The sequence below is a fragment of the Leucopleurus acutus genome, assembly GCF_964270905.1.
Source record: "Leucopleurus acutus genome assembly, chromosome: 1".
Taxonomy (NCBI): domain Eukaryota; kingdom Metazoa; phylum Chordata; class Mammalia; order Artiodactyla; family Delphinidae; genus Leucopleurus; species Leucopleurus acutus.
In genome coordinates this window covers 174,447,028-174,469,132 of record NC_139142.1, presented here as the reverse complement: position 1 = coordinate 174,469,132, position 22,105 = coordinate 174,447,028, and the positions used below count along the sequence as shown (strand labels likewise).

Genomic DNA, 22,105 nt, shown 5'->3' with positions numbered 1-22,105 from the left:
TGGTTGTTGTTTCTCCTCTTTCAGTTCTTATTTTGTTTATTTGGATCCCTTCTCTTTTCTTCTTGGTGAGCTTGGCCAGAGGTTTGTTGCTTTTGTTTAACCTATCAAAAAACCAGCTCTGGGCTTCCCTGGTGGCACAGTGGTTGAGAGTCAGCCTGCTGATGCAGGGGACACGGGTTCGTGCCCTGGTCCAGGAGGATCCCACATGCCGCGGAGCGGCTGGGCCCGTGGGCCGTGGCCACTGGGCCTGCGCGTCTGGAGCCTGTGCTCCGTAGCAGGAGAGGCCGTAGCAGTGAGGGGCCCACGTACCACAAAAAACCCCCCAACAAACCAGCTCTTGGTTTTATTGATTTTTTTTCTGTTTTTTTCCTTCTTACTCTCTATTTATTTCCTTTCTGATCTTTATTATTTCCTCCCTCCTGCCAGCACTAGGTTCCACTTGTTCTTTTTCTGATTCTTTAGGTGGTAGGTTAGGTTGTTTATTTGAGATTTTTCTTGTTTTTTTTTTTTTGAGGAAGTCCTGTATCGCTATGAACTTCCCTCTTAGAACTGCTTTTTCTGCATCCCATAGATTTTGTACTGTTGTGTTTTCATTGTCATTTGTCTCGAGGTATGTTTTAAATTTTCTCTTTGATTTCATTGTTGACCCATTGGTTTCTTAGTAGCATGTTGTTTAGTCTCCCTGTAATCGTTTTTTTTCTTGTTTCTCTTTCTGTGGTGAATTTCTAGTTTCATGCCGTTGTGATCAGCAAAGATGCTTGAAGTAATTTTTATACTGTTAAATTTGTTGAGGTTTGTTTTGTACCCTAGAGAATGTTCTATGCATACTTAAAAAGAATGTGTATTCTGGGGTTTTTTTGGATGCAGTGTCCTGGAAATATCAACTAAATCTAACTATTCTGATGTGTCATTCAGAATCTTCATTGCCTTATTTATCTTCTATCTAGAAGATCTATCCATTGATGTCAGTGGAGTGTTAAAGTCTACTTTTATTATATTCCCATCAAATTTTCCCTTTATGTCTGTTGTATTTGTTTTATGTATTTAGGTGCTCCTATGTTTGGTGCATATATCCACTCCTTCTGTTGATGGTTTTATCATTACATAGTGTCCGGCTTTGTCCTTCTTTATGGCTTTTGTTTTAAAGTGTATTTTGTGTGATATGAGTATTGCTACCCCCACTTTCTTGTCATTTCCATTTGCATGAAATGACTTTTTCTGTCTCCTCACTTCCAGTCCATATGTGACTTTTGCCCTAAAGTGATCTGTAGGCAGCATATTGTAGGTCCTTATTTTATTATTCAATCTGCCACTCTGTCTTTATTTATTTTTTTTGTGGTACGCGGGCCTCTCACTGTTGTGGCCTCTCCTGTTGCAGAGCACAGGCTCCAGACGCGCAGGCTCAGCGGCCATGGCTCATGGGCCCAGCCACTCCGCGGCACGTGGGATCTTCCCGGACTGGGGCACAAACCCGCGTCCCCTGCATCGGCAGGCGGACTCTCAACCACTGTGCCACCAGGGAAGCCCTGCCACTCTGTCTTTTGATTGGAACATTTAGTCCATTGACATTTAAAGTAATCATTGATTAGTATGTATTTATTGCCACTTTAAATCTTGTTTTCCAGTTAATTTTGTATTTCTTCTTTTTCCTTTTGTGGTTTGTTGGTTTTCTTTTGTATTATGCTCGAGTTCCTTTCTTTTTGGTTTTTGTGAATCTGTTTTATGTTTCTGATTTGTGGTTACCCTGGTTTTCAAGTATGTTAACGCATAACTGTATCTACTTGCTTTAGACTGGTCGTTATATAAGCTCAAACACATTCTAAAAGATCTGCATTTTCTTACTCCCCTTCCCCACATTTTCTCATAACCTTTTATGTGAGAACTTTTTCCAGGTTGTCATTGATTTAAATTGTCTTTTTAATAACATAGAACTACTGATAAATTCTTATTGCATGTAATAAGAATTCTTATACAAATATAAAACTTGATTGTTCAAACCTATAAAATGCAAATTAATGACATTCATTTAGTCTGGCAGGTGATGTTTTGCTGAAACTAAAAGCTCTTTCACCAAGTACTTGTGGTACTAGTTTACCCAGAATTTCTTTGAGTTTACCACAACCTAAACTGCAGAATTTCGAGTGAATAACTTCTTACTGCTTTTGTTGATTCGTTTCTGTGGTGCACCTTGGTGTCACCTGGCCTTCACTGGGCTTGAATGAATTTATGACATTTTAGATCCAGTTCTTTTCTCAGTAAATTAGGTTAATTTAGGTGTTGTCACATAGCACCACTGCACTCTTAAACCTACATGCAAACATGGACATATCTTTAAAATTTTGTGTTTGCATCTTTTTTTTTTTTTTTTTTTTTTTGCGGTATGCGGGCCTCTCACTGCTGTGGCCTCTCCCGTTGCGGAACACAGGCTCCGGACGCGTAGGCTCAGCGGCCATGGCTCATGGGCCCAGCCGCTCCACGGCATGTGGGATCTTCCCGGACCGGGGCACGAACCTGCGTCCCCTGCATCGGCAGGCCGACTCTCAACCACTGCGCCACCAGGGAAGCCCTGCATCCTTTAATTCTTTTAGAGAGCCTGTAGATTCCCCCACTTTGAGTCGATGGTGCAGACACTGACTTGCTATTAGGATGCTTTCCCAGGGGCTTCAAGAGTGGGCAGTGTGTGGGGATAGGAGAGAGTCGTTTTGCAAAATTGAGAGGGGTGGCCTTATAAAGGATGGTGCGATTTGGAAATTGGGGGGAGGAGACCTGATAAACAGTTTGAGCAAAGATAGGATATGCCAGGGTTATTCAGTTGGGGTTTTTTAATTTATTTATTTATATTTTATTTTATTTTTTGGCTGTGCTGCGAGGCTTGCCAAACTAACATATCTTAGTTCCCCAACCAGGGATTGAACCCAGGCCCTCAGCAGTGAAAGCACCGAGTCCTAACCATTGGACCACCAGGGAGTTCCCAGTTGGGTTTTTTTTAGATGAAATAGAGGAGCTGAGGGGGATGGCATCTTAGAATGAGAGGCAATTATAGAGGTGGGCTGGGGTCAGATTATGAGGGTTTGAAGTGATGTTGGGGTTTGATTCTAAGTATTTTACTTACTAGCATCACGACAACTCATTTTACAAGTGAGAAGACAGAAAAAGAGACTAAATAATTTGCCAAAGCTTACACACATGGTAAAAGCTAACCGGCATATACCTAGGCAGATAAGCTTATGAATTTGCCCCTGTAACTCCTGCTCCATTTAACTCCATGTCACAGATATGAAGGGTTTGTGTCTTCCTGGGTGAAGAATCCATTTTTTTATAGGGATATTTATAGTGATAGAGACAGACCTCCTTATCGGTAGAATGGGGTTAATACATCTACCCCAGGTTGTTGGGAGTGTGAATTCAAATAAATGTGTGACAAAATGAAAATATTTGTGTGCTTAGATTCTTATAGCACATAAGTGCTACCATTATCATCATCATCATCATCATCACCATCATCTGCTGTGGTTTCAGTCCTTGAGTTTATGTACATTTAGAAGTGTCCCTGTTATCTTCATGTTTAAGTAGAACTCCTAAACTTTTTTCGTCAAAGATATCAGCATTGGGACTTCCCTGGTGGCGCGGTGGTTGGGAATCTGCCTGCCAATGCAGGGGACACGAGTTCGAGCCCTGGTCCAGGAGGATCCCATGTGCCACGGAGCAACTAAGCCCGTGCGCCACAACTACTGAGCTTGCGCTCTTAAGAGCCCATGAGCCACAGCTGCTGAGGCCCCTGCACCTAGAGCCCATGCTCCGCAATAAAAAAAGCCACCACCTGCACACCGCAATGAAGAGTGGCCCCCGCTCGGCGCAACTAGAGAAAGCCCACACACAGCAACGAAGACCCCAACATAGCCAAAAATAAATAAATAAAATAAATAAATTTATTTTAAAAAATAAAAGATATCAGCGTTTTGTAAAATGTTAGTAGTACACCAGCCATAACTTGTAGATTAAAGTAGAAAAATCTCCTTGCAGAGGAGTTAACAGAATTATTTTGTTTTCAGAGTAGCATATCTGAATCATAATAAGAAAAAGAATCTCTTATACTGAGAACAAAGCTTACAGATGTTGAAGAAGGTTCGGACCCATTGTATGTGTCAGCGGTCCTGGACCACAGGGTGCAGGGTGGCGGTGCTCCTACTGCTCGAAGAAGGGCTTCGTTTGGGAGCTTTCGAGGGGATTCCTGTATCGGATTGGCAGGTGCAGATTTTCTTTCTTTCTCTTTTTCTCTTGCTCTTTCTGTTTTCTTAACTAGAACTTTCAGACATCTGCAGAAGTAGAGTAATAAAATGAACCTCAGTGTGCCCATTCTGACTTGAACAGTTCCCACCCTCACATTTTGCTTTTATTTTGTTTTTTCCTCCCCTCTGCACACACAGTTTTAAAAAGTGTTATGTCTGTATGTATTTACTTATTTATTTTCAGGCCAGGTGTGATTTAACAGCGTGCCATTTGCCGTAAACATTTCAACATGCATCTCTAACAGACACCATTCCAGTTTCTTGCCTAGCACGATCATTCCCAAACACTCACAGACTTTATTTCTTTAAGGCAGAAAATTAGATTCAACTATAAGTACCTAAGAATTTTAAAAAACAAATTTTTACACTTGTTTCCCTTTGGGGAATATACATGTTAACTCCTTTGGTTGCCACCATTCCATGAAATATAATTCAGAGAATGCTGAAACACTGTAGAAAAAGCAAAAGTCTGAAATTCCTTCTTCTGTCTGGGATAATAATTTTAGTTTTTTTTTATTGAGTTTATGAGAATAAGAAAAATAATACGAAAATCTTTTTGCTGTGTTCTCAGTCTTTGGATTCCGTGTGCCATTTGGGTTTTAATGTGTGGAATAGAATGGCTGTTGGACAGGGTCTGTTGTGATTAGGATTTTGGACTTGAGTGGCAGGGACATGTGACTGCTGTGCGAGGGTTATTTTTGGGATCTAGGTGTCGGCTTCTCATCAGAAACTATAGAAAGTTAGTGGGAGATGCACTTGCGGAGGCTCAGAAAGCGACAAGCATTTTTATGTGAGCTTTTGAACTTTCGAACATGGGTTGTTGCTTCAGCAAAGAATTAAGTAGTGACAATGACAGTGAAAAAACTGGCCTGTTAAAAAAATCTGTGGAGGAGAAGGAACCAGAGAACAAGATAAGTAAAACTTTATCTTCATTATTCGGTACCTTTGGAGGTGAGGAACTTCATGGAGTGGGACGCAGGGCCGGTGTGTGGGCCGGGGTTTTTGTGAGGCCGGTGCACAAACAGGGTACAATGCCAGGGCAGCCACTTAACTCGGTCTCCTCTCCCACATCTGGGTTCTTAACTGGGTCTGAAAGTGTGGGTGAGGCTGACAAGAACCCCGACGTCTCTGCTGTCGGGTGGGGTGGTGAAGGTGCCTGCGCCCCTCTGAGCGGGGGCCTCCCTGAGGGCGAGGGACCCCACTCACGTGCCTGGGTGCCCTCCCACCGGGGCCTTGGCAGTCACCCTCCCTGCTGTCACCCAACCACCTGGGAAAGCTCTGCAGTAGAGAAAGAGGTAGCGGTAACCGTTCAGATTGGCAGCGCTGCTAACTCTGCAGGTTTGAATCGTGGGGAGAGGGAGGGTGGAGATCCTATTTGTGGTGACCACAAACGATGTAGGAATTCACGAGAGAGCGGGTTTTACAGTATTTGTGTTATTGACCCTGACGGCCCGGACGTTGGAGATGAGCTGTGTGCTCATGTGCATGGAACAGCTGCGGCTCCAGAGAGTCGTCCAGCTGTCACCTCCAAGGGGGTCTGCGGAGGGGCCTGGCCACCAGACAATGCTGCCGAAGGGCCAGGGGAGTCAGAGGCACCGTGGGCAGAGCCATCCCTGCAGGGCAGGCCACTCCCAGGGGAAAGGAAGGAAGCTTTTAACGAGAAAACTGAACCTAGTTCTGAACTTTTGAGTGATGGTGACCCACCCTGTAAAGTAAACATCGGTGACCTGCAGGCAAAGACTTCCACCAGGTTTCCTGAAGATTACACAGAAAGGAGTGTATTATGTAATGTTGGCACACTCCCCACATTAAATATCAGCACAGACATTGACTCGCTACTGTGTGTGTGCACTGTTCCAGAAGGGAGAGAGCACTGCAGTTCAGGACCGGGAGGTCAGGTGGCTGATTCACATGTTAATTTAATTAATGGCACTTCAAACATTGAAAGAAACGGTGATTCTGGTGCTATAACAGCTACTGTACATCAGAGTTTAAACTCTGAAAAGGAAGGAGAAAATAACTCTATAAAACCACTAAAAGACAATGATTGTTCCAGTTTAGATGTTAGCAGATCAGACAGTCTCCTTTCCATAAGTCTAGATAGAATCAATTTAAGTTCAGAAAGATGTATCACTTCACTGAGCTTTGGAAATGAGTGTCTTCTTATTCATGCAAATATCCAAGAATCAGCCCCTAACAGATGTGATGATCCGGGCACTGAGTTCCTCCTGGGGCCAGTGATGCTTGAGGAGCAGCACCAGGGTGACTACAGCTTGGAAGTGGGAAGCAGCCAGCTTGCAAACAAAGCAGAATTGTCTTTGCAGTCTCAAAATAGTTCATCTTATCAACATGAGGATGAAATTAGCATTTTTGAAGATGAGGGTTGTGGTTCGAGGGCTTTTGAATGGAGAGCTGCCTGTCAGGTACATCTGAGTGCAGACATTAGGGCCAGCAAGGCCCAGATCAGTGATGTAACGTGTGCAGTGCAGGCAGCAGACGTGGAGGGAGTGTTCCGAAACTCACAGGAAGTGCCCCGAAACGGCGAGTCTCTCTATGGCTCCAGGTGGCTCAAGAGTGACTTCATTTCCTCTGCATGTATTTCCACCTGCACTGAAGAGGAATGTGAAACAGAGGATGAAACGTGTGTGAAGAGCTCAGGGAGTCACCCTCACAGACTAGAAAGTGCTGAACAAGAATCATTGAGAGCCAATCATAGAGAAACCAGTAAAATTGACATAGGAAGTGTCCAGTCAGACCCTAAAACAGCCTTTGACTGGGAAACAAATGCACAAAAATGCAAGGTGGTGCACAGTCAGGATGTGCTGGCTTGTGTTAGTTCTAGTGTAGCAAAAAACCCTGACTTTGAAACAAATCAAGTAGAAAAAAATGATGAAACTTGTAGAGTGAATGACGACAGATATGAAGATCTTAGCCTTGTGCCAGCTTTAAACCAGAGTTCGAGTCCAGGTGCGCGGGAGTCAGAAGTAGTGCAGATGAACTCTGTGGACAATGGTGGGAGCCCGCAACTGAAGCAGGTTTTCTCCGAGTCAGCTGAAGAAGTTTTTTATGCCTCCGGTGGACGTGCATTGGGGGTGGGAAAACCAGAGCTGCTCGGTGGAGAAGAGGAGGAGATGCTTTGTCTGAAGGAAGGCGGCAGTGGTCCTGGCATCATCAGCTGTGTGGGTCTGCGCGGGACAAGTAGACATGCACGCCGTTTCAGACAAAGGGGTGCCAGGCGCACTGTGCAGGGACCTGGGTTACATAGGGAAGTGGGTTTGGTGGGAAGTTCAAAGGTGATCTTTGGAAGAATGGAGTTAGGGGGCGCTCGTGCGGGGTGCTCCTGCTTGGCTGGTGTTGACCCTGCCGAAGTGGACGGATACTCAGCTGCTCCTCTCGATGGTCCGCAGGTGATTCCCGTCATCCCAGGTGACAGCAAGGAAATAGCAGTACCAGGTTGCAAGGACACTGTTCTACCACTCATATCTGAAAAGCCCTCAAAGGGGGATTTGCAGAGCTTCCCAGAGGAACTGTACTCCCAGTTTTTGAATGAACTTTCCTGTTACCCGATGGCAGAGTTGGCAAGACAGATGTTTTCTGAAGGGCTGGCAGACGGTTGTGGATATCAAGTGGGCTGCCCGTGGACTAATACAGCTGCGAAAGACACATTAGAAGAGCAGATATTTAGTGAGGACCTGCACAGTAAGCCACAGGACCTAGAGATCTCTTTGTTTTGGATGGAAAAGCCCCCTTATCAGCTACCAGTGGCAGAAGATGGTGTTATTTGGGGATGGCAAGAGAGAGGTGGACAGTTAGTAAGTATGCTGTACCAGTTCTTATTATTGTGCAGTGATGTGTTAATCTTTCATTTTGATTGCTTTTAACTCAGATTAACAAAGATTTATTCTAAACAATTGGCAGTCGTTTGAATGTTATTGTAAAGCTATAAGTTAGTATAACATCAATTTAACCATTTCCAAACTGAAGAACGTGAATTTGGTTCACTGGTTAGTATATTTAAGCCAGAATCTACGTGTCAACTCTCGTTAGCACTAACCACTGCATGCTAGTCATCAGATGCATGTGCCCCCAGAGGCTGCTCCCCTCAGTCTTCATCCGTCCTGTCCTCACCACCAGCCCCTTGTTGGAGCGGAACAAACTTTTGGCCCATTGGGTGTTTAAAGTCACTTCTAAGAAGTTTACACTTGCAGAATGTAGAGGCATTAAAATCTGTGCTTTCCACTGTTTTTGTATGGTAACCATCTAAGGGAGGTAGAACTTGATGCTTTTAACTGGCTCCAAAATCTTGGTTCTGTCTTCTTTTAGTCAGAAGCACCTGCAGAGCTTTTTGGACCTCAGTGCTCAGGCCCCACTGGTTTGGGAGAACCTTCGCAAATTATCCTGCAACGGGCAGCTAGTTTGAGCATCTTCCTAGAATTTCTGTAATAAGTGAAACATTCAACAAACAGGAAGTTAGTCTTGCTCTTAAAGCTGTCCTTTGGACCTGCATACTTGTAATAGCAAAATCTCATTCATTCAATCAGTAGTTTATTTTTAGTGATTTTTGTTGCATTAGGCAAGAAAAATGGTAATAGTAAGGAGATAGATGTGGCTCCAGTGTTATGCCTATTATATGGAAATAAACAAGTAGAAATTAAATCCCATAATTTATCCATTAACCTCCTTTCTTTCCTTTCCATGCCCACATTTGGGAGTTTTACCAGAAACAGTTACATTCAAGTTAATCAGTTTTGTTCCTTAAGTAGTTATGGAGGCAAAACACTACCTAATCATTTCCATCAGTGGATGTGGTTGACACCTGGCTGCTAGAGTCCGTGCCTGTACCTCAAGTAGAGTGCCATGGGTCTTGCTCTTACACACGTGGGTGAGGTACGTGTGCACTGTTCTGAATTAGCTTTTCAATTGTGAGATGTGCCCAACAGTATTCTAATTTGACAGACTACATTTAATGAGAGTGCTCTTTGTTCAGAACTCCAGTTCTCAAAGTGCTTGTACAGACATCTTTTTAAACTAGTCTTAAGTAGCCACTGTTATTCCATTTTACAAATAAAAAGCCAGAGTTACAGATGTCCTGACTGTAAAGCCTTACTAAACTTAGTGGCAAATCCAGGAATAGTCCATGCTAACTTAAAATAGAAAACGAGTGCTTCTTTTCCTCCATTATCTCACCTATTTTATGTTCTCCATGTGCCTTTCCCTTCCTCTGGTGTTAGTTACTCTAGTTCCTACTCAGTTACTTGTCAGTGGGACCATTCTGTTTCCTGGCCAGAAAATGTAAGTTTCTGAGTTGGTAGGTTATTTATTTTTGTTAATGGAGCGTAGCATTTAGAGGCTTAGAAAGTTTCTTTGGAGTGTCAAGAATTTGGGGATACTGTACTCTTCAAAGAGTAACATTGGTCATTTGTATAGGATGGCTTCAGCATGTAGCCTTTAAGGTCAGCTCACTGCTGGTTCTAATAACCATTGCTTAGCCATGATTTTTCAGTGGAAAAATAAGACTTAGGAAGCTGTGCAGATGAAACTTGAGTTGTTGATAATCAGTTGGAGGTCCCTGTGACTGCAAGAGAGTAGCTACATTTTTAAAGAAATATTTTTAGTACAAGTTGTTTCTCATGTGAGTTACATGAAGTTAATGAACTCTTGATAAATGTTTTGTTTTTCCTGATATTAGAATACAGTTTTCTAATTACCATAATTTTTGTTGGCAAGTTACTTAACCTTTCTCTGCCTTGGTTTTCTTCCTTGTGGAATGGGGTGTGATGACCACTGCCTCCTAGGGTGTTAGGATTAAACGCAGGTATGTGTGTGGTGTGCGCCTGTCACCCAGCAGGCCCTCGTGCTAGCTGTCATGTTGTTCCCCCTTAATCATGTCTCTGTTCTTGCATCCCATGTCACACCTCAGAGTACCTCTTGAATACTTGTTAACTGCTCAAAACTGGTGAATCCCTAATACTTGATTTACTGCCTTAGAAGTAATAAATTGTGTACAGATATGGTTCCATTCAGCTGTGGCATAAAACCTGCACAAGTTGTCAAATAGTGGAAAGTAGAATTTTCTGTTATTACGTTATTAAACATTCATTCCTTCTGCATGTTTCTCAGGCAGCTCCATGCTGAGCTCAGGACTGCCAGGTGTCAGCCGTGAAGTGTGCCCAGGGTGGACGTCCGGGAACCCTCGGGCCGCAGAGAGGACAGGACATGTCCTTGCGGTGCGAGCAGAGGGGGAGGAGCACGCGGCCCTGGGATGCTGCTTGCAGGCAGGGTGCTCCCAGGACCGTGTGTGTGTGTGTGTGTGTGTGTGTGTGTGTGTGTGTGTGTGTGTGTGTTAGTGAGCTAAAAAATGTGTGTCGGTGATGCAGTGTAGCCAACTGAAGATGGTGCTAAAAATGGAAAAGACCAGTGTGGGTTGGTGTTGGGAATTTAGAGAATGTATAGCATGTCCATGAGGTCAGGGGAGTATGTTCCATGGGTGGGAAACTTGATGTGTGTTGCGTGGTAGAACGAGACTGGGTCTAACCAGAAAAGGTGATTTACGCTAGTATTAGAATAGGAAAGAAAATAAAGATTTGAGTTAAAAAAAAGAACAGATTGAAAAAGTGTAACTGCTGAGAAAGGCAGTGGTGTCTGTGAGGTGCGGAGCATCTTCTGCGTTGCTGTGCTCAAGGCAGCAGTCGTTTCTGCCTGTTCCCCGTGATACTCTGATCGCCTCGTGCTGTACCGGGCACTTAGTGAGAATTTCAGAATTTGTTGGAGAGATGAGTGGATGTGCAGAAGCAGAGACCAGAAATGAGCTGGAAGTTTAGATGTCATTTAAGAAGGGAGCTTGAAGAGTAAGTGCTTCTTGAGAATGATATTCTTGAAGGAGAAGGGGGACCCTATTCTTTGCCCTATCCAGTACTTTACTTAAAAGGACTCCAGATAGGCCCTCACTTAGGTCCCTGGTTTTGTGGGCATGACGTTTATTGCCCATGCCTCCTAGGTATGAACAGAATATATTCTGTAGTTTTAATCCACATCAGTCTCTATGCTCAATTTCAGAAAAACTTTCACTACAAACTTTAATCGCCCCAGCTAGGGTGAATTTATTTTTTAGGATTGTTAACCCACATGTTCTTTCCTTCTTGGCTCATCATGGTGCCCCTGACCTTGGAGACGGCATCTCTGGGGTCATGCAGTGAGGCTGCTCCCAGTTTGGAGCTCCTGTCTGGCACTACCTGGGGGCTTCTGGGACCTGGAACCTTGTCTCCCTCCCTTTGGAAGCTCTGGCCCCTGCACAGAGGTGTTAAGGCTTATGGTGCCTGGGAAAAGGCAGATCGTTTGGCTAGGTTTTGCTCAGGAATCATGGCAGTAGAACTGGAGTTAGTTTGGGGGGCAGCTGTCCCCTGTCAACTTTCTTTTAGATTTTGGGAGCCACTCAAGGTTTGTAAGCAGGAGAGGAAAAATCCAGGGGTGGTTGTGGGTTTAGTAGGGTGTGCCAGGGAAGACCTCAGCAATCCCCAAGGGGTGTGAAGGCGTGAGCCAGCCGTGCGGACGTCTGGGAGTGTTCTGGTCAAATGGAGCCGGGCAAGCAGAAGGGCCCGGTGTGTCCAGAACAGCGAGGAGGCCGAGTAACTGGAAATGAGCACAAAGAGTGGCCGCACCAGGCACCTCTCCGACAGACTTTCATTTTCTGCAGCCTTTACTTCTGTGAGTGTTCGAGCTTTATTTTAACATTTTATCCATTGATATTCAGATTTCTAAATCTGTGAATTGTGTTGGAAATCTGGAACAGAGATGATAATTGGATCACCAGTTATTTATCAGTTACACGGTTGATCAGATATCTCCATGAAGGCAGGGGCTTTTTCATTCCTGTTTCTAGAGAACCTTCTACTTAGTAAGAACTTAAAATCTACTGGTGAGTTGAGTTCTGAGTACATCAACTTTTATTACTTTTTCACTTGATTTCATCCTAAACGTACGTGTAAATAGGTTCAGCCTTTTTCCCATAAATTCTCTAAGATGGATGTGTTTTAACTCTGAATTAGTAAGTAAAATTGCATTTGATTGAAATTTGGATACAAATGAATATATCACATTTTTTCTTAGGTACCAACGGCCAAGGTTTCAGAGCTAAACCCTAATGCAAAAGTATGGGGGACTCCTGTGTTACACTTGGAAGCAAGTAGTGCAGCGGATGGCAGTGTGAGCGCAGCCTGGGAGGCGACGCCCGGCCGCGGCCAGGAGGGTGAGTGGGTGGGGGCGAGGGGCATCTTTCCTCTTGGCTTTGGCTTTGTTTCCTTGTAGTTCATCTTTGGGAAAGTGTTTGTTAAGATCTGTGTCATGGTTAGTGACAGTATTTAAGAGCAATGAGGTTTCTCACAGTCAAGTTAAAAAGGTCAGGTAACTGCAGGTATAAGTCTTTTGTTTTGTTTTGTTTTAAGAGAAGGCTGTTCTTCTAACCCTGCCTTTTGGGGTGAAATTCTTAATTACAGGATTGGACACCAATGGTGATGGTGACAAAAGTCATGAGAATGCTGCACTGTCAGATTTACAGGAGTCAGACCAGACAGCCATGAGCACTTTGGGTCTGGACCACTCAGAGTATGAATCACCGCCTGAAAATAGCGAGACGGGTAAAGCTGTTTTATGAATTCATTTTCATATAGAGTATGGGCTTCTTTATGTTACATTTTTAATTCTTTGTTCATTTCTTTTTTGTTTCTTCCCTTGTGGTTTGATGATTTCTTTAGTGTCATGCTTGTGTTCTTTTCTCTGTAGCTTTTGTGTATCTATTGTAGGTTTTTGATTTGTGGTTACCATGGGGTTCCTCGTAGATGTTAACCTATAACTATATCTACTTGTTTTAGACTGATAGTCATTTAAGTTCAAACACATTCTAAAAGATCCTTCTTTTTTTACTCCCCTCCCCCCCATTTTGTTTTTGATGTCATTTTGTATATTCTTGTTTCTCCCTTAACTGTGTATTGTAGTTATAGTTGCTTTTACAGTTTGTATCCTTATCTACATACTGACTTATTTAAGTAATCTTCATTCCTTGCTATATGTCTGCCTTTCCTAGTGGAATTTTCCCTTTCCAATAGATTCTTAGTTCTTTTCCACTTCGAGAAGACCCTTCAACATTTCTTTTAGTGTACGTTTAAGTATTGAATTATTTTAGTTTTTTGCTTGTCTGAGACGTTCTTTAATCTCTTCTTCAATTCCGAAGGAGGATAATCTTGCTGTATAGAGTATTCTAGGTTGCAGGTTTTTCCCTTTCAGCACTTTAAGTATATCATGTCACTCCTTTCTGGCCTGCAGAGTTTCAGCAGGAAAATCAGCTGATAGCCTTATGGGGGTTCTCTTGTATGTGACTCTTTGTTTTTCTCTTGTTGTCTTTAGAATTCTCTCTGTAACCTTTACCATTTTAATTATAATATGTTGTGGTGTGGGTCCCTGGATTCATCTTGTTTGGGACCCTCTGTGCTTCCTGTACCTGGATATCTGTTTACTTCTTCAGCTTTGGGAAGTTTCCAGCCGTAATTTCATCAGATACATTTTCTACCCCTTCTCTCTCTCTCCTCCTTCTGGAACCCCTATAATGTGATTGTTAGTATGCTTGATGTTGTCCCAGAGGTCCCTTAAACTATCCTCATTTCATTTTACTTATTTAGTTTTTTGGCTGTGTTGGGTCTTTGTTGGTGCACGTGGGCTTTCTCTAGCTGCGGCGAGCGGGGGCTACTCGTTGTTGTGGTGCTCGGGCTTCTCATTGTGGTGGCTTCTCTTGTTGCAGAGCACAAGCTCTAGGCATGCGGGCTTCAGTCGTTGTGGTGCACAGGCTTAGTTGCTCCGCAGCATGTGGGATCTTCCTGGACCAGGGCTCGAACCCGTGTCCCCAGCATTGGCAGGTGGATTCTTAACCACTGTGCCACCAAGGAAGTCCCAAACTATCCTCATTTTAAAAAATTTATTTTTCTCTTTGCTGTTCTTATTGGGTGATTTCCATTATTCTATCTTCTAGATCACTTATGTGTTCTTCTGTGTCGCCTAGTCTGCTTTCATTCCCTGTACTGTCTTTCTCATTTCAGGTATTGTATTCTTCAGTTCCGACTGGTTCTTTTTTATATTTCCTAGTTTCTCGTTAAAATTCTCACTGTGTTCATCTGTTCCTTTCCCTAGTTCAGTTAGCATTCTTATTACTAATGCTTTGAATTTTTTATCTGATAAGTTATTTATCTGTTTCATTAGGGGTTTTTACAGGGTTTTTTCCTTTTCTTTCATTTGAAACATATTCCTCTGTCTTCTCATTTTGTTTAACTTTCTCTGTCTCTATGAAATTAGATAAAACAGGTAACTATCATGGCTGGGGGGGGCGTTGGGGGGCCCATGGTGCTGGAACAGAAGCCTTGAGGGTTGGGTTTGAGCTGGTTCCATTCCCTCTAAATGTGTGCAGACCCCCCGACCCCACAGTGGTTCCTCCACCCTAGTGGAGAGCGGGCCAGAGCCAGAGGGGCTGGAGCGAGCTGGGGTGCACACTAGGTGGTCCCAACACGCCATCAGAGCCCCAGGCCATTTCTAGTCCAATACCTCTGTGCACACATGTACCGACAATGGCCACCCTTGCCCTGTTCAGAGGTTTGTGTGCTTTTAAAAATTCAGCTTGTTAAATCTTTCCCTAAACAATGTGCCTTTCACTGCTTCCTTTGATTCTCCTTTAAACTGACTCTCCTGTTGATGCAGAGGTGAGAGGTTCTGGTCCAGAGGCCTCACAGGGAATGTAAGACCTGAATAGTTCCTGAACGGCAAATCAGATTTAAATAGGAGAAGCGGAAAACTGACTGTAGGGCAAAACGTCGATAAAAGTACAGAGAGGGAACGTTAATGTTGAAATTGAGAGTCAAACCCAAAAGGAGTTGGCTTTCTATAAAAGGGATATTTAAAGCTTTTCAGAAGAAGGAAAAGAGGAAGAGAGGAGTTCTCTTTTGGGGTCCAGGGTGTGGACCAGCATAGAAATGGCTGTAGGTAATGGGACACCAATTGCTCACCTCCGATTTTGTTTCTGCCTTGATCTAAAAGACCAAACAATTTTTAAAACCCCAACAGACCTTAGGGGTAGGCTACACTCTCATTATTGCCAGTTGGATGGGAAAGCTTGAGTGGAAAGAAATAACTCCCTGAAACTGGCTGCCAGCAGTTGAGCAGAGCAACTGCCTGTGGAGCATGTTCAGGACCCTGTGTGACTGTCTAGAGACACGCTTGGGTTAGAGAAGGTAACATGACTGAGAAAGCCTGCCCTCCCTTTCTCACCACCAGCTGTGATGTTATGTATGAGAGGTATGTAATAAGCACCGTGTAAGTGTTTGGCATTAAATATTTGTTTATTTTCCCCTTGAAGGGGCCCCACGAAGACCTCATCCACACGGTTTCTGCTTCGGTTGGCACTGACTGACCTTCGTGGTCACATGCCTGCCTGGACCCTCGCTTCCCTCCTCACTCTGCCTGGATTACACAGACCATCATTTCAGTTACTTCCTTGCATCTAACTTCTTCACAGTTGCTTAGCAAATGCCTCCATCTTGTTTAAATACAATTCTCTACCTACTCTGTGTCTGTTCCTGAGCAGATAGACAGATGTGGCTGAAGAAAAAAATTACAGCAGTGTGAAATGGTCTCATTTTCCATTCACGGTCTCGGACTAGAGGGGCTGCGTGGCCCCGTGCAGCCCAGCTTCTGGATGGCTATTTCACATCTACCAACCTGGGGTATAGAGCATTAATGAAGCATAATTGATGTACCATAAACATCACATGTTTGGAATACCCTAACCTTTCTATAAGTTTTATTTTCCTTAGTTTAAAGCACAGTATTCAGTGCATTCTAGAATTGACTTGCTGACTCTTCCCTTCCTCACTGATTTCTCTACTGAATTTGATGAGGTGTGTGTACACATGAAAAACCATGACCCAGTCAAGATAACGAAGCTACCTGTGCCCTTCCTCCTGCCCGCTCCCTGCCCCTGCCAACTGCTCATCTGCTTCCTGTCACTATAGATTAGTTTGGGGTTTTCTAGAATTTTATGTAAACGGAGTTTTATAGTATGTGCTTTTTCTTAGGCTTTTTTTACTTACTAATTTTGAGATTCATTCATGTAATAACATTTATGGGCCTTTCCTTTTTATTACCAAATAGTATTCCAGTTCATCATATACCACTGTTTGTTTTTCTGTTCACCTGCTGATGAATATTTGGATTGTTTCCAGTTTGAGGCTCTTACAAATAAGGCTGCTATGGACATTTATAAACAAGGGTTTGTATGTACATATGTTTTCATTTCTCTTGGGTAAATACATAGGAATGGAGTAGATGCATCATCTATTAGGCATAGGTTTATCTTCACCCTTTGCACTCCCACCTGCAGTGGATCAGAGCTCCAGCAGCTCCACGTCCTCACCGGCACTTGATACGGTCAATCTTTTAATGTTAGCCATTCTAAAAGGTAGGCAGTGGAATCTTATTGTGGTTTTACTTTGTATTTTCCTAATGACTAACGGTGCAAAACATCTTTTCATCTGTGTATGTTTTCTTTGGTGAAGGGTCTGTTCAAGTCTTTTGCCCATGTTTTTACTGGGTTGATTTATTATTGAGTTGAGAGTTCTTTGGACACAAGTCTTTACCAGATATATAACTTGCAAATACATCCTTCCAGTCTGTGGCTTGTCTTTTTGTTCTCCTAACAATATCTTTTGAAAAGCAAAAGTTTAAAATCTTTTATATCGTCCAATTAGGGATCTTGCTTTTGGTGTTTTTCCTGCGAAATCCTTATTTAATCCAAGGTTGCAAAGCTTTTCTACTATAAGTTGTATGGTTTTAAATTTTACATTTTTTAGGTCTGTGGCCAATTTTAAGTTAATTTTTGTATGTGGTCTGAGGTGTGAAGCAAAGTTCTTTTTTTTTTTTTCTCACATGTAGATATGCCACTGTTCCAGTACCATTCGTCAGAAAGACTCTCCTTTCCCCACTGCACTGCCTTTGTGCCTCTGTCAGAATCATTTGTCTCTGAGTATGTCGGTTTGTCTCTGGACTGTCTCTTCTCCATCCATCTCTTGGGACAACAAAACCACACTGTTTTGCTTACTGTAAATAATTCTTAAAAACAGGTAGTATTAGCCTTCCAGATTTTTTCTTTTTCAGAGTTATTTTGGCTATTCTAGGTCCTTTTCATTTCCATGCAAATTAGAATGAGCCAGTCAATTTCTGTAGAATGCTGAGATTTTTATTGGGATTTCATTGACTCTGTAGATCAGTTGGAGAAGATTGACATCTTGGCTAGATGTTTGTGACATGGTGTATGTCTCCACTTGTTCAGATCTTCTTTAATCTCTCTTGACTGTATTTTTCAGTTTTCAGCCTACTGGCTTTTCACATCTTTTGTCCAGTTTATCCTTAAGTATCTCATATTTTTTGGTGCTATTGTAAGTCATTTTTAAAAATTCAATCTGCAACTGTTTGTTACTAGTAGATAGAAATATAATTAATTTTTATAAATTGATATCATACCCTGAAAACTTGTTAAGCTCACTTATTAGTTTTAGAAACTATTTTGTAGATTCTGTTGCATGTTCTATATAGGCTATCGTGTTATCTATGAATAAATTCAGTTTTATTTCCTATCCAATTTGGTGCCTTTTATTCCTTTATCTTGCCTGGTTGTGCTGATTAGATCCTTCCTTACAAAGGTGAACAGATGTGGTGAGAGCAAACATCTGACTTATCTTAGGGGGGAAAACATTGTCTTTCACCATTATGTATAATGTTAGTTGTAGTTCTGCGTATATGACCTTTATCGGTTGACAGGTACCCTTCTGTTAGGATTTGCTGAGAGTTTTAAAGAGAAATGGTTGAAGAGGAGTTTGTGATACTTTTTTCTTCATCTATGGCAATGACCAAATATTTTTTTTCTTTTTTAGTGTGTTAAGATGAATTACATTGATTTTTTTTTTTTTTTTTTTTTTAATGTTTAACCAACCTTAAATTCCTGGGGTAAGCCTCACTGGGTCAGGATGTAATACACTTCTGATATATTGTTGGATTAGACTGGCCATAATTTTGCTTAGAATTTGTACACTTGTGTTCATGAGGAATATTGCTCTGTAGCTGTATTTTTGATGTTTTCCCTCCTATTAAATTTTTGGGAAGAGTTTATTTCTTCCTTAAATGAAGAATGAAGCCATCTGAGCCTAGAGTATTGATTGTGGGAAAGTTGTCAGCTACAGTTTGTTTTTTTATATAGGGCTACTCAGGTTTATTTCTTCCTGAGAAAGCTTTGGTTACTTATGTACTTTGTCCATTTCATCTAAATTTTCAGTTATTGCATAGAATTGCTCATAATACTCTGTTTATACTTCTAATATCTGTAGAATCTGTAGTCATGTCACATCACTCATTCCTGTTATTGGTAATTTATGTCTTTTCTCCCCTCCTCCCCCTAGTCAATCTGGGTAGAGGTTTGTCGATTATATTCATATCAGAGAACCAGTATTTGGATCATAAGTCAGATCCTCTGGTCTCTACCTTTAATTTAAATGTTTAGAACATAAATGTTTACTGTGGTAATTGATATGTTTAGGTTTGAGTCTCTCACCTTGCTATTTGTTTTAGAATAGCTTTAGACTTACAGAAAAATTGAGAAGATTGAGTACAGAGAGTTCCCATAGACGCAGCATTCATTTTCTCCTGTTAACATCTTACATTCGTAAGATATATTTGCCACAGTTACTGAACCAGTGTTGGTACGTTTTACCTAATGTCCTTTTTCTGTCCCAGGACACCATGTTACATTTAGTTGATATGTGTTCTTAAGGCTCCTCTTGGCTGTAACAGTTTCTCAGATTTTACTTGTTTTTGATAACCTTGATAGTTTTGAGCAGTACTGGTCATTTATTTTGTATGGTACTGGGATTCATTTGATGTTTTTCTCATCGTGATGGATTTGAGGGAAGGAATACCACAGAGGTCAAGAGCAGTTTTCATCCCATCATTTTAAGGGTATATACTATCAGCATGATTTATTACGGTTGATGTTGACCTTGACCAGTTGGCTGAAGTAGGTTTGTTATTAGCTTTCTCAACTGTGAAGTTACTCTTTTTTTCCTCCCTCTTTCCATGTGGTGCTCTTTGGAAGGAAGTCACTGACTGTACCCAACCTACACTTAAGGAATGTCCCCTTCATGAGGGCAGAGAATCTCCATAAATAACTTGGAACTCTTATGCATAGGGATTTGTCTCTTCTCTCTCATTTATTTATTTGTTCAGCCATTGACTTGTATCAGTGTGGACTCATGGGTGTTATTGTATCCATGTGTAAAAATCATCACTTCTTTGTTTGATTGCTCCGATGCTCTACCTTTGGCCATTGGAAGCTCTTCTAGTTGGCTCCTCCATCTGACCTATCCCATCAGCGAAGGGTTTGTTGTTTTGTTCTCATTCTGGCTGCTCTGGTCCTAGAATCAGCCATTTCTCCAAGGAACCTTGGTTCCTTGTACTGGAAAATGGTATTTTATAAGAAAGCAAGCTTCCATACTTAGCCATGCAGTTAGCATTTCTGATATTCTTTATTCCTATGTGTAAATCCTGATCTCCCTCTCTTGGCCTTAAAGATACTGTGGTGCTCTCTTTTTACCTGCATTATTTCTGATAACTGTATCATCCTTAACTTTGTTCCACTGTTTAAAAGCTTGCTGCTTTTAGGGCTTCCCTGGTGGTGCAGTGGTTGAGAGTCCGCCTGCCAATGCAGGGGACACAGGTTCATGCCCCGGTCCAGGAAGATCCCACATGCCGCGGAGCGGCTGGGCCCGTGAGCCATGGCCGCTGAGCCTGCGCGTCTGGAGCCTGTGCTCCGCAACGGGAGAGGCCACAACAGTGAGAGGCGTACTGGAAAAAAAAAAAAAAAAAAAATTCTTGCTGCTTTTAAGATTTTTCTCATTATAGTAGTTTTGAGTATTTTGATTATGATGTATCTTAGTCTTAAAGGTAATCTTGTTTCTTGTGGTTGGGGTTTGTTGAGCTTCTTGATCTGTGATTTATAAATGTTTTCATCAAACTTGGAATATCTTGACTGTAATATCTTCAAATGCTCCTCCCCCACCTTGCCATTTCTTCTCCTACATGATCTCTAGTTATACCTATATTAAGTCCCTCGAAGTGATCCTCTGTGCTTTTTAAAAAAAATCTTATTTCTCTGTTTCATTTTGGAAAGTTTCTCATATCTTCAAGTTCACTAGTCTTCTATACTATCTGATCAGTTGTTAATTTCACAAACTATATTTTTGATATCAGACATTGTAGTTTTCATCTGTACAAATTCTATTTCGGTCTTTTTTTATATTTTTCATGTTTCTACCTAACCTTTGGAGCATGTGGGGTACAGGTAGGATAACCATTACAATGTCTTTGTCAGTTAATGTTAACATCTGTGTGGGATAGGTTTCTTTACACTCACTGTAATTTTTGGTTGGACTGGATTTGACTTTGTTAGGTACTTAATATTTTTATATTTCTATAGATATTTTGGTTCTTGTTCCAGGATGCCACAAAGTTACTTGGAAACAAATGGATCCTTTCATATCTTGTTTTATGATTTGTTAGGCATGAGTGGAGCAGTGCTCAGTCTGGGGCTCATTATTTCCCACTTCTGAGGCCAGACCCTTCTCTCCTCTTGCCAGTGTGTTTGGGGCTCTGTGAGCGTGAGGTCTTCCAGGCCAGCTGGTGGAGCAGGCACTGTGCAGCAGGATATGTGAGCTCCCTTCTTCCTTTCAAGTGGTTCTTTGCTGGCCTCAGGGAGTCCATCATACCTGTGATGTGCATAGAACACGCACCTGCCTCCGGGGGTTCCCCGCGCCTCTGGGCGCCCTCCCAGTGCACTCTGTTCCACGCCCTGAACTCATTGAGCCTGCTGGCTTCCATCTGCTTCCCACTTCCTGAGCCCAGGCCCACGACCGTTGTGTGTCTTTATCGCTCAGGAGCCGATGCTCTACATCTGGAAAACTTGCTTCACTTATTGTTTTGTTTTGTTTTTTTAAATAAAAAAATACTCATTCGGGCTTCCCTGGTGGCGCAGTGGTTGGGAGTCTGCCTGCCGATGCAGGGGATGCGGGTTCGTGCCCCGGTCTGGGAGGATCCCATGTGCCGCGGAGCGGCTGGGCCCGTGGGCCATGGCCGCTGGGCCTGCCCGCGTACCGCAAAAAAAAAAAAAAAAAAAAAAAAAACTCATTCAAAACCCACCACATGCCAGATTTACTTAGGACACATCAGTGAATATGATCAATGAAAGCCTTTGCCCTACTGTGCTTACATCTTATCGGGCAGAGACAGACTATTCATAATACACATAATAAATAAGTTCATGTTATATAATGTAAGGGTGATAAAACACAGTGGAAAAGACAAAGCATGGTAGGGTAGGTTACAGTTTTTTCTAGCTTTATTTAGGTGTAATTGACACGTAAAAATTAATTATACTTAAGGTATACAGCAACATGATGGTTTGATATCCACCACTTCACATACTTACCTTTTTTTTTTTTTTGGTATGCTGAGAACATAAGATCTACTCTCTTAGCATATTTCAAGTATACAATACAGTATTATTAATTATAATCACCACGGTGTACATTAGGTCCCCAGAACTTATTCATCTTATAACTGAAAGTTTGTATCCTTGGATCAACATCTTTCCATTTTCCCACCTCCAGCCCCTGGCAGCCATGGTTCTACCCTCTGGTTCCATGTGTTCAGTTTTTTTAGATTCCATATATAAGTGA

At 42.3% G+C, this 22,105-nt stretch overlaps 1 protein-coding gene across 2 annotated transcripts in view; it reads left to right on the top strand.

Moving 5' to 3' along the window:
- Positions 1 to 22,105, top strand: part of LARP4B (La ribonucleoprotein 4B) — an 87,927-nt gene that overhangs the window by 39,394 nt on the left and 26,428 nt on the right. Inside the window, exons 1-3 of one of the 2 annotated variants that reach the window (XM_082854425.1) lie at positions 5,948 to 8,101; positions 12,396 to 12,534; positions 12,782 to 12,922. In XM_082854425.1, coding sequence (XP_082710551.1) covers positions 6,530 to 8,101; positions 12,396 to 12,534; positions 12,782 to 12,922 — 1,852 coding nt within the window. In that variant the 5' untranslated portion in view covers positions 5,948 to 6,529. Of the gene's footprint in view, positions 1 to 5,947; positions 8,102 to 12,395; positions 12,535 to 12,781; positions 12,923 to 22,105 lie in introns of those variants that run through there. The other variant, XM_082854426.1, reaches the window with a different exon arrangement.